The following is an 18,156-nucleotide window of genomic DNA, read 5'->3' as shown; positions in this document are numbered from 1 at the left end:
AAGACACAATGCTGTGTTGTTCCACTGAGAGCAAAATAGAGCCTTCAGAAGAAGCTATATTAACCTCATCTACAAAAACTTAGTCATGGCCATTGTCCATTTGTGGGTTTTCAGTCACCTATCACATATCCTTTCTAAGGTTGGCTTCCTACTACCATCTAATTTAGCCAAAAATTAACTCTCACATAAGGGTTTGGGTTTCTAAACGCCCTATCTGTCCTGGCTTTGGGCATTTACCCTTGGCAGCTACCATTTGAAAATCCCACCTCTTAAATCCATTTTACTTTCTCATTATGTTTTTTGATGAATTTTCACCATCTTCCTTTTTATGTTTAAATATCCACTGCTTAACTATTGCCTTCAAATGAAAAAATTCTTAATGCTAGAGGAATAAATGAGGCAGTGTTTATATGCTCTTGTTTATTAAGGTGTAATTTCTCAGACATTCTTGAGCAAGTCAAGCAAGAAGGTAAATACATTTAAAATGTTTAACAATCTTTTTCTGCATTCACAAAACTATGTTATTACTGGGCTCTCACATTTGTAAAGAAAATTCTGTTTCAACATCATCACTTTTCATCATATTCCAGGTCACAAAATACAATGAAATATATCTCAAATCATCACAAATCATATATCAGAACACCAACACTATTATTCTTAAACCCCAGTAGACAACAACATATGTGTGATCCATATAAGCAATCTAGATTCTGAAGCTAATGCAACTTGTATGAGAAATGTTTGAAAAATACAGAAAAAGGAACTAACAATTATCTTCACTTGACCATTTTCTCCAATAACAGAGTAAAGAACTTCTTTACTTGGGAGGGGAGGAATTGCTGCTAGATTTGGGTTTGGGTGTTTTACCCATGGTGACAGAGGCAGCATTCATGTTGGCCAACACAAGCTTGGCTTTCTCTTCTTCATCTTTCAAAGCTTCCTTATATAAGGAAACGAAGGCTGTGGGGCTACTCCCACTAACCTTGGAGAAAAACTGCAGAACTTTCATCTTGCTGGTTTCAGCATAGGCTCTTGGGCCCCACTTGAACTGATAGCGAGCAGGATTGCTATTGGGCACCAGCTCATATTCCAGATACTTCTCCTGCACAAAATCTTCAGTAATCAGCTTCTTTGGATCCCCATAGATGAAATCCTTCTTTTCAGCATACACACCAATCATACGCAATGCCTCCCAGACCTTCTCTTCGGAAGCACGGTTGCCTTCCATGAAGACCAGGCCCAAAATAAGTATGAGGAGACCTGTTTTGGGCAGACCTTCATCATCATGCCTTCCATCATAGGTAAGATCCAGCATTCTGATGAGCACATAGGCATGGCTGATGGGATCTATTTCCTTTACTTCAATGCCAAAGACGACTTCCATGCATTCACAGGCATTCCTGAAGATCATGGGGTAGTAATCCTTGAGGTCTTTGATGACATTTTTCATTATTTCTTCCTCTGTGACGAGATCCTTTGTTGTATACTTCACACTCAGATACTGTACCAACTCAGTCACTTTCTTCCCCAGAGAAGTAGTGAGCAGCAGCTCAGCCTCTGGGTGGGCCTCTGAAGCACTTGCACCCTCATTTTCTTGGTCACTGGAATCTTCTGTTGGTTTCCTTGATAGTGTGTCTTCCACAGTAGCAGAGGAAGAAGGTGCTTCCTGAAGACAGTGGGCAATATTTAAAATTCCACCCACAGCACCAATATCAGCAGCAGCTGGAAGTGGAGGATGAGGTGGTGAATTTTCCTCCAATATGCCTGGGATCAAAACAGAGGAAAGAACTGTGGCACTCGCCACCTCATCTGCATCCAACAGGCCCAGGGCTTCTATTTGAGCCTGAAGGTCTTTGTCAACCTCAAGATCAGGCTCATATTGCTGCTTCTGGCCATGAGGCATCATGGCTTGTCTAAGGAATGGTTAGCAGAAGTGTAGGTAGAAGAGTGATGGAATCAACTGACCTGAGGGAGAAAAGAAAAGTGTGAAATACTTGTCACTAGTGTCAAAGGCCTTAACATATCTTCCCTTAAGTATTGCTCAAAGCCCTACTGGTGTTCTCTTATTCTCTCGATAGGGCAACTCCTAGGACGCTGACAAAGAATATAACAATGTTGTTCAAGGTACAAATAACATAGGTATCTTATTGATCTCATCAAAAATACATTCACTATGATGGTGAATTCAATCTGGAAAATGGGTTGCATCCACTTTTACCTATAAAAGGATCATTAAATATCTAGAAAAATCCATGTGCTGTGGCTCACACCTGTAATCCTAGCTATTCAAGAGGCTGAGATCTGAAGATCAAAGTTCAAAACCAGCCTAGGCATAAAAGACTTGAGACTCTTATCTCCAATTAACATCAAGAAAACGGGAAGTGGGGCTTTCCTCAAGGGTAGGATGGTAGCCTTGACCTGAAGAGCTCAGGGACAATACCCAGGCCAGGGGGTAGGATGGTAGCCTTGATCTGACATGCTCAGGGAGAGTGCCCAGGCTGAGTTCAAGTCCCATAACCCACAAAAAGAAAAGTAAAAACAGATGCAGATTCTAATGGAGATGTGCCCAAAAGGGAATGATGCACTATTGGTGGGGATGTAAAGTAGTTCAAACATTCTGGAAACCAGCATAGAGGTTCCTCAAAGGACTAAACATAGAGCTCCTCTATAACTCGGCAATCCAACTTCTGGACATTTACCCAAATGACCACAAACAAGTCTATAGTAAAGCTACCTGCATAACAATTTTTATTGCAGGACTATTTACCATAGTTATGATATATAATCAACCCAGATGCTCCTCAGTGAATGAATGGATCAGGAAAATGTGGTATACATATAGAATAGAATTCTATGCCTCCATCAGAAAAAATGACATTGCCATGTTCAAAGGAAACTGAGAGACTTGGAAAAACATTATATTAAGTGAAGCAAGCCAGATCCAAAGAAATATAGGCTACATGATTTCCCTCATTTGTACTAGCTAGAATAAGTGTAGGATATTCTTAGCACTTCCTCACCTGTAAGGAAATGCGAAGACTTGGAAAAAATATTAAATGAAATAAGCCAGACCTAAAGAAACCTAGGCTCCATGGTTTCCTTCATTTGTAATAACTAATATATGTCTAAGATAGTCCTAGAAGAGCATCACAATAGCTTAATATTTATGTACATACGGCTATATAAGATAATGCTAAGTAAAATGAACTCTAAGATATGGAACAAGATGTTTTTCTTTGTTAGTGTGTTTTCTTTAATGTACTTTGTGAAGTTATTTCTTTTTTTCCTTTGGTTTATCTTCTATTGTCACTGTATTTTAGTACCCTGTGTCTTATATATAGGTCTATCTGAATTGGGGAAAGGAAAGGGAAGAACAAAAATGATAGGACAAAGGATGAAAAAATGCAATAGTGATAGTCACAAGACCATCTGTTGGAAATGATCTTTACAACTTATGGGGGTGGGGAGGGAAGGTGGGAGTAAAACAAGGGAAGGGGTAACAATGTTTGACAAGAAACTTACTCATTACCTTAGGTGGGTAAATATAATACGTTTGTGCATCACCTTGACAATAAAATTAAATTTAAAAAATGTTTAAAGATGCACTGTATTCATATACCACTTTGTTGAAGGGCTATTACTTTATACAACTACTTAAATATAATTTAAGAAAGAAAGAAGTGAGATGATGCGTTATAATTGTAGTTGTCTTAAGGTGTAGATTTTTATAAGAAAGAAGTGAGATGATGCGTTATAATTGTAGGTGTGTTAAGGTGTTGATTTTTATAAGATGAAACAGTTTGGGATATGCAGGTGCCTTTGGGAATCCCTTTGACTTATGGCTCAATGGTATATTTATTTCTGGTAAGGGTTTGTAATATGTTTTGCTAAACTTGAGAATTATTTTTTAAATGCATTTATGTCATTCCCAGGGACAACAAAACAAGGAAATAAGGGGACGTGTGTGTTTTAAAGCAGGTCTAGGGTCTATTAAAAAAGGGTGAGTGGACTTTTGAGTAGGTGTTGGTGGCTCATGTCCGATTAATGCTAGTTCCTGGGAGATTTGAATATTTGAAGAGTGCCTTTAAAAACCAACCCAAGAGGAATTAATCAGCAAAAAGCCAGAAGTGGAGATGTGACTCATGTGGTAGAAAACCAGCTAAGTAAAAGCACGAGGTATGGAGTTCAAGCTCTAGTAGCTACATACAAATAAAAGTATATTTTTTTTCTTTGGGCACCAGGGTTTAAAGTGAAGAGCAACAAATGTATGAGACCAACTATACCTCCAATTCTTTTTGTTTTAAAGTTATGTTTCAGATAAGATTTGTTTTTCTATCTATGAACATTAATCCTTCTTCACCTATGGCCTGTGGGATAAGCAGGAAGTCAGCAGTCCTGACTGCTGGTTGAATAAAGATGTCGGTGAATGTTGTCAGGCTGCTTTCTAAGTGGCACTCTTCGGATTTCTGCCTCCTTGGGCACTGAATTACAGCAGTCTAACCTTACTGGGTAAAATGACTGTACAGGGCATGTAGTATCTCTGTGTGTATAATGGTTACGTCCTCTCAGGCCTTCTAAAGGCCTGAAATTCCCTTTATTCTCCCCGCCAAACAACCTATCTAGGTATTATGAACAGGAAGTAGGCTGCTCTGGTCCAAAGCAGAGATAAGTGGGAATTTCCATGGAGATCGTTCTGGGATTGCAAGCAGGGAACTCTTTCTACCCAAGTTCACCATAATTACCAGATAGGACTTTTAGTTTCCTTCTTTTGCTCAGGTGAGGAATCTCGTATGATGGACTCTGAACCCTGGGGCCAAAAGTCCCATCTGCCCACAGCCCAAACAACGGACGGCCGCCATCTTAGAACAGTTCCTCTCCATGACTACCACGTCCCGGGGGGTTTCCACAGCTAACAAAAGAGGTAGGTTATTACATGCTAAGTAAGTCTTCTCAAAATTCACTCATATTTCTTACCTTAACGCCCGAAACTGCCCGTGATACCACTTTCTGCTGACCTGAGTACGGACCCTTCGCAAAAACAAACCTCTTCAGAGGAAGCGCCGCCTATGGCTGTTATATCCGGGAATGCTGTCTTCCGTTGCCTAGAGATGACGTCACAGGCTGCCCTAGGAAACCACGCCTCCTCTGTGTGTAATAATAGGCCCAAATATATGGGCCTGGACCTGGACCCCCTCATTCTGCTGATCCAATTCTAACTTCCTCAGAGGATGCATTGCCTTTTTCTGATTTCTAAAGCAAAATTCGTAATACAACTCTGTCTTATATATCTCAGCACAAGGGGGCATACGTCCTATTCACATTTTTTTGCTCAAAGCTGGTGCTCTACCACTTTAGTCAAACCCCCATGGCTTTTTCCCGGCATAATTGAAGATAACAATATCACAGACTTTTTGCTGGCATTGGCTTTCTTTAAAGCATGATCCTCAAATCCCCACCTCCTAAGAAGCTATAACTATATTCATGAACAACCAGTGCCTGCCTTATATTGTTCATTCATTATTTAAACTCCATTTTATTTCATTTAAATTTTATGAGCTACGTGTCTGTCTTCTTTGTATTCTATACATGAAGAAATTAAGCTACAGATAAAATATACTACTGACTATGTCATTTGGCTAGAAAGGGACTGAGTCCATATGCTGTATTTCCAAAGTCTATATTTCTAATTTCTGTACCAAATCAAATCAAAATTTTATTCTAATATGTTTACTTTAAATAACAGATGGAACTGTAATATCATTTTAAGTAAAACAGCACTATAGATTACATTTATTTTGAGGTTGTGAAAGAAATGCAATCTATCTAAAGTATAGCAGTAATCAAAGAAATAATATATAGTATATATGGTATATATAGTATATAGTGTAAATAGTACATAGTGTATTTTTCCCTTACATGTTTATAATCAAGACCTTTACAATTCTTTTCATTTACAAACATCCATACTGAAACCAAAATTGGCTATAATCACTGTAGATCATTTTGTTCATGCGTAATTATTTTCCTAAGTTTAACGCAGCATTTGCCATACAGAGCCAACAAAAGCAAAGTATTACTGACTGAAGTACACAGTAAGTCTATTTTTAATATTTCTGCAATGGAATGACAAATTGACAACAAACAACGTGAACTAACTCTGAGCCCTAGGATGTATTATTCATTTATAACTTCTCACTTAACAAGTAGGTGAAAGTCATTCAAGTTTTGGTAACATTTCTTCTACAAACAAAATGAGATTTTTCTATATATGACATCTCTAATCTTTGTTGAGTGAGTATATTCTTAACTCTGACCTGTTGATAGTCTCATTACAGATGAAAATGATGCCTGCCAACAAAGTAATCTTATAAGCAAATTAATTTGGGAAGTACTCATGTTGTATACTAATAGATAAGCTGTGGATACTATTCTCTCTAATCTTTTTTAAACCAGCTTTGTAACATTGACCCTATTTTTTCTAGTATTTCTAAATCTCATGGTTACAATAACATATACCATGCACTGATGTTTTAACCATTAAACATATGATAAAATCATGTATATCAAATGCCTCATTATAGCCATTACCAGTTACTATCAAGCTGTGTATCATCTTTTCCTGATCTTCATCAAAACCTACCTATGCATCCCCATCTCATTATCTTTTTGATTGTCCAATAGCTCTGTAATTTATTTTGAAATTGTAAAAATGATAGCATACATACCGCCAGGCATTGTAATCCTAGCTACTCAGGATGATGAGATCTAATGATTTGAAGCCAGCCCAGACAGGAAAGTCTGTGAGAGTCTTATCTCCAATGAGCCATCAAAAATAAAAGCCAGAGGTACACCTATATCTCAAATATATAGAGCACTAGCCTTGAGCAATAAGCTCAGGGATATCACCAGGAAGCGACTTCAAGAAATATACATATATGCATATTTATAGTGAGTTTCATTATAATGTTTATAACATGAATATGGTTTTCTTTTATCAAATTCACCACATTTCGTTACCCTCATTATTTACTTCTGCCACAGATTTTATTCATTTTTCAAAATCTTTTAGGAGTTGTCATTTATCAAAGTAGTTTATGAATATAATGTATCTTGGTCAACATCAATCCTTCCAACATTCTCAACCATCCCTCCCCTACCAGTATTGCCCTTGTTCTTTTTTAATTTTATACTATATATAGTGGATTCTTGCTACACTTTCCAAACTAGTCTATTATCTCTCATTAACAGATCTTTGTAGGTTTCATTGTGTTATTTTCAGTCTTCTTACTCCTCCTGAGGATATATTTAAAGAAATACTTAGATTTTTAAGAGATCACTCAGGTGAGAAATTATGATGATATTTGATTCCTGGAAAGATTTATATCACAGGACACTTTAAAAATATTACACGATATAAATCAAATTAGAATACCTTCTGAGAATTTGGTTTCTCATTTCTTAGTTATCCTGTTACTAGGAAAACCCTTTAATTCTTTTTTACTTATTATGTTGTCACATATAATAAGGTGCATTCTTAATACTTAGTATGTGAACTTTTTAAATTATGAAGATAAAAAAATCAGAACTCATTGACCACTCAGGCATAGTACCCTGGGATAAGAGAGAGATTTAAGTTGCTAAAATGCTGAAAAGTTAACTGTTAGATTTTTTCATACTTGGAGACATAGGTCTAACAACACTGGACATAGAGTTATTTCAGTTAGAATTTCATTCCTTTCAAAATATAGAGTCAAATCCAGTGCCGAGGGTAGGGCATAAATACAGAAGTGGCAAATCCCACATCATGTACATGATCATTATCTCTGTCTTGAGAGCTGAATCAATGAGAGTTAATGATTGTAATAAAATATGAATGGCCACCTAAACTTCAGTCTCCAAATGAAGCAATGAGATTATGAATGCATGATACATTTGGGAAATACAATTCAATCTAATAGGAGTATCAAATTAATAATTATATCAATGGGCATGGAAAAACAAATCTTTTTAAAAGGTCACGCAGAAAGACTTAATTTAAAAACATACATATATTATCCTATACATACATATATACATGTTGCATTATACATGTTTATATATATGTACATCAACATATCTATAGCTTATATGTGTATATGTATATGAAGAGAAAGAGAGAACTTCTCTGTGTAAACTACATGTGAATCCTTAATACACTGCATAGTGAGGAACCATATTGGTTCAATGCTTCTATATTTTAGAGAACTATGTTTTGAACTGATCATGAGTCAGTTATGAGCTATGTGTACTCATGATATGAATAGCAGCAGAACTTCAGCTTCTATATTCTATAAAGTCAAATCATAACCAAAAATCATTGTGGATAAAAGTGTCATCCCATCCAGGAACCTTTACTCCTAAATTTCTTTGAGGAAGAAAATTCCCCTCAAATATTATATAAGAAGAAAGATATATATGGAAAAATAATTATATGTGATAATCAAGAGCTCTACATTGGTTATGTCTTTATATAATTACAGTAGGCCCACATGTCAATTGGACATGACATTTGTGTGTGAATTCAGGAAAATAAGGACAAAGCTACCTTCATCCATGTGCATAGGATGAAAGTAGCATGAAAGGAGAAAGATTGGAGATATGTTTCAATTTCACAATATTGAATTTCATGATATCTTCTTGCTGATTGAACCCTAGAAACAGCTGGGCTAACTCATCCTAATCAAATGTTTCTCTTCCTATAATTACAGTGTTCTGATATAAATATGAAGCCAACAGCTCAAATACATATCAAAAGATTTCTGTCAGTGTGTTGAAAATAGAAAATGAATATTATATCTTAGTCCTAACAGAGGCTATTCAAAATTTAATAATAAATATCAATTCAATAAATGAAAGGACCAAAATTAGAGTCAATTTTGCCTTAAATTTGATATAATAATAGTGTATTACTTCAAATTAGTCCTTAGTTTAATTTATTCCAGTATGTATTTTATGTATTTTTGTGTTCATTGTCAGAGTAATAGTTATGAGAATAGTCTTATCCAATTTTTATCTCCCTTTTAATTATATAGCCATTAAGTAAAAACAAACATTATGGAAAAAGGCTATTTCATCTTGTTTTATAGTGGTTAGGGTTAAAATCATGGCTATTAAACAGCAAAATTACTTCTCCTGAAATATTAGATGCCCAATTACATGTGCATTCATTCATTCATTGAGCCAGTACTTTATTCCACAAGTAGTTACATGGATAAATAATCTAAAAAACTGATGAGTTTAAAATTTCATGAGATCTCATAATTGTATAAGAATAGCTTTCAAAACTTAGAACAAATTTATTCCAAATCTTTCTTTCAGTATTATTTCTCTATTTTTCCCCTTTCACTTTAGTCTTCAAATATATCAGCCATTTCATGATTCCTTGTAATTTCCTGAATATATTCTGTAGAGTTTTAATGTTACTAATGTATTCCTTTGCTTGGAATTTCTTTACTTCTTGCACCTTACCCATTTATTGCTCTCTTCCTTAATATTTAATTAATTCCCTCACTTTGGACTTTGTTGGATTTTTTTCTGATAGAATCATTTATTACATACTGCACAATAAATATAGAATAAATCCAATCTGTGTTCAAATTTAAACTTTGATCTTTTCAATAACCTTAAAGCCTAAGCTGCTTTCATTGTAAAAGATAAAAATGATATTACCTAGTCTTCCTAGTCTTAAAATTATTAGAATTGAATGACATAATGACTATAACACACTCAACACTACATCTATGTAGTAAATACTCAAAAATATTGGTTCTATAGTACTAAAATATATTGCATCTGAGAATGAAGAAGGAAAATGGGACTCGCTTAAGGCTATTGAGTAATAGAGGGCAGAGAGGACGGTGAAAGCCATATTAAATAAGGAGATCAATCTGATTAAAGTACTGTATGTGCATATAGGAGAAATAAAGTAATATATACTTTTTAAAGTGAGCAACAGGCACTGCTGGTGGGAATGTAAACCAGTGCAACCACTCTGGGAAGCAGTTTTGTGGTTCCTCAAAAAACTAAACATAGATCTTCCTTATGACTCAGCCATACCACTCATAGGCACCTACCCTTAACATCATAACACAAGATATAAAAAGGACACCTGCACATTCATGTTCATTGCTGCACTATTCACAAGAGCAAAGTGATGGAAACAACCCAGATGCCCCACTATAGATGAATGGATACAAATAATGTGGTATGTATATACAATGGAATTCTACATAGCCACCAGACAAGATAAAATAATGGCATTCACTGGGGAAGTGTATGAACTAGAGCAAATCATGTTGAGTGAGATAAGCCAACACCAAAGGAACAAAAGGTACATAGTCTCCTTGATATCTGGGTATTAGATTTAAGCAATACAAGAGTGATAACTCAATATTCAAGTATTCCAGGTCATTGACATGGATTTGGAGATATAAATAGATCTATAGAGACACATATGTCTATGATAGGATATATATTCTATATAAATATATTGATATATCATATAGATTGATACATGTCCATGACATACAAAGATCCAGCTTAATTTTAATTATGCTCTTAAATTTATGTGCCAGTGATTAAATATGCCTAGCATGCATGAAGACCCGGGTTCAATTCCTCGGTACCACATACATAGAAAAAAGCCGGAAGTGGTGCTGAGGCTCAAGTGGTAGAGCTCTAACCTTGAGAAAGTCCAAGGACAGTGCTCAAGCCCTGAGCTCAAGCCCAGGACTGGCAAAAAAAAAATGTTGTGGGTCATGGGGCTTGAACCCTGGGACTGGGAGCTATCCCTGAACTCCTCAGCTCAAGGCTACCACCCTATCCGTGAGCCTGGGCATTGGCCCTGAGCTCTTCAGTTCAAGGCTACTGTCATGCCCTTGAGCTAACCCCCACTTCCCAGTTTTCTAGAGGTTAATTAGAGATAAGAGTCTCAGGTCCTTTTCTGCCCAGGCTGGCTTTGAACCTTGATCCGCAGATCTCAGTCTCCTGAGTAACTAGAATTACAGGCATAAGCCATCACAACTGGCTGAAAAACTAACTTAATAAAAAGAAAAAAAAAAGAAAAGCAGGAATGTAAACATGTCCTGTCTGGGGTATGGGTATTAGTGAGAGGATAGAAGGCAAATGAGATCATGACAGAAGGTGAATGTGTACCAAAATAGTTCATGTAAATGTGTGAAATTGGAAAATAAAACTTTGTTGAGATGAGTTTGGGAAGGGTGGTGGGATGAGGGAAAGTGTTGGATGGGATGAGGTTGTGACAGTACCTGTGTACGTATGTGGACATATCAAATTTAAACCCCTTGTACAATTGATTGATGTTAATAAAAATGTGGGAAAATGTTTTTTTCTCATCTTTACTGTTTCTGGAGATAATTTTCTCCTTTCTTACATATAGACCTATGTGCAGATTTATAAATAATTTGTACATAAAGAAGATTCAGTAAGTAGTTGTTAAAATAATTGATTTGATTTGTAAGCAGTTGTGAGGGCTTGATGTAATAGAGCTTGCTCATGATATTAGCTTCTTGGGAGGTAGAAAAGGATCAGTCAGGTGCCAGTGGCTCACACCTGTAATCGTAGCTATTCAGGGAGCTGAGATTTGAGGATGACAGTTCAAAGACAGCACGGGCACTAAAGAACGTGACGCTGTTATCTTCAATTAATCTCCAGAAAACCAGAAGTGATCTTGTAGCTCACATGATAGAGAGATAGTCTTGAGCTAAAGAGCTCATAGACAGAGCCCAGGCCTAGAGTTCAAGCCCTATGACTGCTCCCCGGCCCCACAAGAGGATCATAATCCCAGGAAACATTTGAGATCATATCTGAAATATAAAGTGGAAAAGTTACGATAAGATAGGAGACTCAACTGGTAGAGCATATGCCTAGCAAGCATGAGACCCTGTGTTGAATCCTCAGTAGCACACACACACACACACACAGAGTTGTCACAGGTTTCCTAATAAAGTAATGAATTTATGAGGACACAAGGACTTGTACACTTATACTAAATCAGTTATATGTTTTAAACATGTCACAGTAAACAAAATGTGTGATTCACACAAATTTCACAGCATCGTACAGGCATAGTATTTATTATCTATGTGCTATGACACTTTTTTCAACAAATTTAGATTATGAGTTCTTCGTATTACCAGAATGCTTTAGAAAATTGAGACTTTAAATTGGTTCTTTTTTCATTTTTCTATATTTAGAATTCACTGATGTAAATAATTTCCTATTCACAGTTGAAACAAATAGTGAAACTACAAATTAGGATAAAACATTAGTTTCTTGATGTATTTGTTGAAAATATAATTTCCCTCTGTTCCCAATATAATTTACTAAATATGTACAAGCTAATTACATGTCAAAAATTGTGTTTTTTGTGGTACACTCAGATATTTCTACTATTTAGTGATTATATGGAATCTAGCCAACTAGAAATCATATACCAAACTGTTAAATATCCCACTCAGAGATTCCTCTACAAAAGTGGCTGAGGCAGTGTTGAAATGTACAGATATTAGAGCTGGATAACAATCTCAGTGAACAATGGATAAATAGCTAGCAGAATGTGTTTAGAATTCTAATGATCACCTATTTCTCAGATTGTATTACAGATGTTAACTTAAATTACTTAATCCTACTTCGGGTCATTTTTGAACAATATCCTTTCAAAACAAAACTATAAAGTAGTTTGCCTTTTATTGCAGAGTAAAATGGAAGTGCAAGGAACTGGTTTTGATGTGAGGCCTCAAGATGATTCTGTTTCTAGTTGCTCTTGTATCTTGACTATTGCCAAAGAAAGATCATAGCTTAGGGCTGCTTGTTGGAAGAAAAAAAAATAGAGCACAATTATTGATTCAGGTTAGCCTAGCCTAGACTAACCAATCACTAGATGTGTGAGCAAGCAAATTTGAGATCAACAAAGCTGCTTAGCAGAGCAGAGCTTGCATCAGTTCACATAGAGACTAGTAATCTAAACATTTTTCCATTTATGGCTGATATTTTTGTGACTCCCACATAGTCTTATTGCAGATTAGTTAACTGATAATTTGTGTAAAGGACAGATAAAAAAGGTTTATGTCATAATGATAATATTACTTTGAATAAAGACACAGTAGAGTTGTAGAACATTATGCAGTTGTATTCTTTCAGAATGATTTCTTTTCTATTAGTATATTTTATATCATAACTCTAAAACCTAATTATACTTTTATGAAAGTTAATTGTTAATAATCAAATCAACAAAGATTTTTTGAATTAGTATATATCTTTTTCATCAAGTTTTATTTTTTCATATTTTTATTGTAATTAAGACAAGGGTTACATTATAGAAGGCGCATTACTATACAAACACTGATACCCTTTCTCATGTATTGGTCCCCATTTCCCTCCTTCTGCCCCCACCCCTCATCTTGTTTTCCCCCCTTCCCTATCTGATTTCAAATAACCACATAAGCATATATATAATATATCAGATTACAAGATAAAATACTGTAACAATATGAGATAAACAAGGGACAGCAAAACAAGATTGATTCTACTTTTTTATCTCACATTAAGGAGCCTAATTATTTCTACTTACATGGAGACAATTCTTAGTAACTGCACATTGGATATCTTTGTTTTGCACATTGGATTTATGAGAAATTATATATGTAGAATTATTGTAAATGGTCCTAGGAAACACATTCATGACAATTTTCAGATATACTCACATATTTACTGTTTTACATGTAAAGATTTGAAATTATCATCATTGGGTTTTACTTATAGGGTCACAAATAATATACAAATAAAATAAATGAAAATTTTATGTATCATAGCACATAAAGAAAAAATGTTTTTAGAAATATTTTCAAAAGAAGTATAAGGTTTTTTTTTTGCCAGTTCTTTCTAGTGCTCTATCACTTGAAACACAGCACCACTTCCAGCTTTTGTTTTTCTGTGTATGTGTTACCAAGGAATTGAAACCAGGGCTTCATGTATGCTAAGCAAGCACTCTAACATGAGGCCACACTCCAGGCTTCAAGTAGTGTAAGTTTTTTATACTGATGTTTTAAGACAAAGCTGAGAAATGGTTATAAATTCTAAATATATGTAGAGTGATTTTATGTTCACAGACTGTACATGTTAAACTGGTCTGTGGATTCAGTGCAATTAAATCTCCATATAGCTTTTCTATACAAGTTGTTGGTTCTACTAAGAACATGGATTAAGATGTAGAGGATCATCTCAGCAAACACCAGTACGACCAAAAAGAAAAAAAGGCAAAAAGGAAGGAAGAGGAGAAGGAGCAGAACAAGAAGAGAAAGAGAGGAAGAATGCGTTAGAGAAGGAAAAAGATCCTATGACCCAGCAATCCCACTTCTGGGCATTTATCCAAACAGCTACAAACCAGGCCACACTAAAAGCACCAGTACAATCATGCTCATCACAGTATTTTTTTTAACCATGGCCAAAACATAGAATGAATCCAGATGCTCCTCAGTAGATGAATGGATCATAAAATGTGATTATATATATATATAATAGAATTCTACTCATCTAACAGAAAAAATGATATACCATTTGTAAAAAAGTAAAAAGACTTGGAAAATAATTATATTAAGTGAAGTAAGACAGATTAAAAAAACAGATTGCATGGTTTCCCTCATTTGTTGTTGCTAGAATATATGTATAAATCTACAAATAATCATGCTGAATGATTTATGGAAAGGTAATGGGGCATAGAAAAGGTGGAACAAAGGGTAATCAAATGTTACAGTGGTACTCAGTAGATATTACATGGGAAATGAACTCTATATCTTGTGGGTGGGGAAGGGAAGGAAAATAACCACCAAAATGACTATAACCAAAATGCAGATAAGCACAATTGTTGAAAAGAATTTAGAAAGTTAGGACTCATATACATTGTGAATGGAAAGTCTAAATGCTGCAGTCACTTTAACAAATAGATTTATATCTTACTAAATACCTAATCATATAACACATGACTGATCATATATAAACAAGTTTTCACAAAGGCTTGCAATGGAATGTTTGTAAGTTTTTATTAAATGAAAGCTATGGGGTTGAGTGCTGGTAATTCAGGCCTGTAATTCTAAATAATCAGGTGGCTAAGAGCTTATGATTACAGTTTGAAGCCAGAACAGTCCATGAGATTCTTAACTCCAATTACCCACAAATAAGCTAGCTTTGAACAAAAAGATTGAAGATCTTAGTCCAAGCCCCAATGCTAGCACAAACAAATTAATTAATTAAAAATAAAAAATACATAACAGGTATAAATTGAAATCAAATGTCCATCAACTCTTGAAACACTAAACAATATATGTATATTCATGCAATTGAACATTCATCATTAAAAGGAACACTATAAATACATTCTACAGTGTAAATTTCAAAAATATAATGCTAAGTTGAAAGGATAGGGACTAAAGACTGTGTATCATATGGTTCTACTTATATGTAATACTGCTAGAAATCTCTAGACATAGGAAAACAGATCACTAATTGCCTAGGCTTAGGTCTAAAAATGGGTGTTGACAACACATGTATGGAAAGTTGGAAGTATTAGGAGTTACAGGAGCAGTTAAATATAAGAATTATTATAATGTATCAAAATGCATGGAGAGGATAAATTATATATTGTATAAGTCATGTAACAAATAAAGCTATAAAATGACACATGAAAAATATGTATCTACTGTTCTACATATCCCATTACATGGAGAAAGAAGATACCTATAATATCATAGCCTCAAAGAGAATAGGAAAGAGGGTGAGCACAAAAGAAAGAAAAGTTGAAAGGTTAAAATTCAATAGAATAGTACATAACATCAGAACAGAAAGACCTAAAGCCTAGCAGTTACTGAAAGGAATAATTCGTTGTGGTGGTTTGAATGTAAAATTTTCCCAAAGGCTCATGGGATGAAGGTTTGGTCCTTAGATGGTGGTATTTTTGAGAAGTGATTCAATCATGAGGACACTAACTTAATCCCCTGATGGCTTACAGTTGAATAGCCTATTAGATGATGGAGCCTACTTGAAGGAAATAGGTATGGAGTCTCGGAAGGGTATATTTTTTCCCCAGCCCCTTGCTCCCCAGTCACCATTAAGTGAGCAGTTTTCTTCAACCACACACCTGGATCATGACATTCTGCCCATCACAGACACAGTAGCAATGAAGCCAGCCTATCGTGGACAGATAGGATGAAACTGTGCATTCACGTAAATTTTATCTCCTTGAAGTTGTTTTTCTTAGGTATTTTGCCACAGTAATGAAACTCTGATCAATACAGTAGTAAATTAATTTTTCTTGGATAAACCTCAGCAAGATTTTTAGTGAGAGACCCTACTATCTACATTCCAGCAAAAAGCACATATAAAACTGAGGTCATATGTAAAGGATGAGAATAACTTTAACATCTACATAAAATCCTCTTAGACTTTCAGGTCCTCATCTTCCACTACTTCATACAGTTGCATAGCTCAACAGGCATTAACTTTATTTCTAGAGAAATAGTACTTGAGAAATTCTATATTACAAGTGAATGTTTGCTAATTCGTAAGCTTCTAATATTCTTCTCTAATCCAACATCTAAAAACCACATCTACTTTTAGCAAGTGATTAAAGTCAATATCCAGTAAATATTGAAAACCTTTTTTCAGTATGTGAAAAAAATGAAAATTACTGATAAAAATGTAATTTGTTTTAGAGATTATATTTGTTTAGAGATTATTTGAGAAATATTATTTTACTAGTAGGTTTCTAGAAGGCTTTTTTATTATGAATGGGTGTAAAATATTACCAAGGGCCTGAATCACATTTATTGAAGTTGGATAGCTTTCTTCTTTTGCGTACTAATATGGTGAATAAATTTGATTGTCATTAGAATGCTAATGAAGGCTTCTTTCCGATAAACCCTACTTGGTCATGATGAATTATTCTCCTCAACATATTGTTGGGTTTTCCTTGATAATATCTTGTTGAATATTTTTGCACTAATATTTTGTAATATTTTGACATTATTATGCAATTCTCTTTTCTTGTAAGTTCTTTATCTGGTTTCTTCAAAGCATAATACTGTTGCCATGAATTGGGAAGCAATCTTTGTTATATATTCTTAAAGAAGACCTGTAAAATATTCACTATTTCTTCCTTAAATACTTACTGAAACGTGTCCATGAAGCCAGGCATTTTTTTGCTCAGGCCTGTAATCCTCTCTACTCAGGAAGCTAAATCTAAAGGATCACACCTTGAGGCCAACACAGGCATAAGATTCAGTGAGAATCTACCTCCAATTTACTAGTAAAAATACTGGACTTAAGGCCTGGCTCAAGTGATAGAGCAGGAGCCGTGAGTAAGAACACTACAAGAGGGGGTTATGTTCTGAGTCTAAGATACAGCTACAGCAACACCACACACACACACACACACACACACACACACACACACACACACACACAAACACACACACACAGTCTCTAATAACTTTTGTTACAGAATTTCTGTTAGCAAAAAGTATTTTTAAACTGAAAATTGTACTGCCTAAACATATATAAGCTGGGCACTGATGGTTCAGAGGATAGCAGTTCAAAGCCTGCTCAAGCACAAAAGTCCAATTATCCACCAGAAAATAAAATCTCTGAAAATCAATTAAACCACTTTATTGAATCAATGAGTCAAACTTTTATCAAGCTTCCTCTCCAAGGCCCTAAAGCACAACAATTCTTTCCTTAGCCATTACCTCAGTGTTTTCTGTCTAGTTGTACTATATCTTCCCATTTTTCTATTCCAGGAAAAGATTCATGCTATATGGTGTGATCAGGGAAGATCGTGTTAGTATAAGACCATTAAATAAAAATTACAGTTTGAGGGTAGAAGGAGAAAAACGATTCAACACTAAGTTCATTATACAGAGCCCAGACCCAGAATTCCAGCACCATGATCAACCAAACAACAAGCACAACAACAACAACAACAAAAAAAAAAACATATATATATATATATATATACACATATATATATATCACACTTCAGGTTATCTATATCTTCTTCAGTGAGCTTTGGAAGCTTGTTTCATAAAAAGAATTTATTCATTC

At 35.0% G+C, this 18,156-nt stretch overlaps 1 protein-coding gene across 2 annotated transcripts in view; it reads right to left on the bottom strand.

Moving 5' to 3' along the window:
* Positions 1–418: 418 nt before the first annotated feature.
* LOC150041609 (putative MAGE domain-containing protein MAGEA13P) overlaps positions 419–18,156 on the bottom strand; it is a 132,123-nt gene continuing 114,385 nt past the window's right edge. Inside the window, exons 1-2 of one of the 2 annotated variants that reach the window (XM_090325813.1) lie at positions 4,978–5,073; positions 419–1,968 (exon numbers count right to left, since the gene is read on the bottom strand). In XM_090325813.1, the coding sequence (XP_090181939.1) occupies positions 821–1,909 (1,089 nt within the window). In that variant the 5' untranslated portion in view covers positions 1,910–1,968; positions 4,978–5,073 and the 3' untranslated portion in view covers positions 419–820. Of the gene's footprint in view, positions 1,969–4,977; positions 5,074–18,156 lie in introns of those variants that run through there. The other variant, XM_090325814.1, reaches the window with a different exon arrangement.

The sequence above is a fragment of the Megascapheus bottae genome, chromosome X (genome assembly GCF_031878675.1).
Source record: "Megascapheus bottae isolate mThoBot1 chromosome X, mThoBot2.hap1, whole genome shotgun sequence".
In the NCBI taxonomy this organism is placed as follows: Eukaryota; Metazoa; Chordata; class Mammalia; order Rodentia; family Geomyidae; genus Megascapheus; species Megascapheus bottae.
The sequence above is the reverse complement of the archived record's forward strand: the minus strand, read 5'-3'. Positions and strand labels throughout refer to the sequence as shown.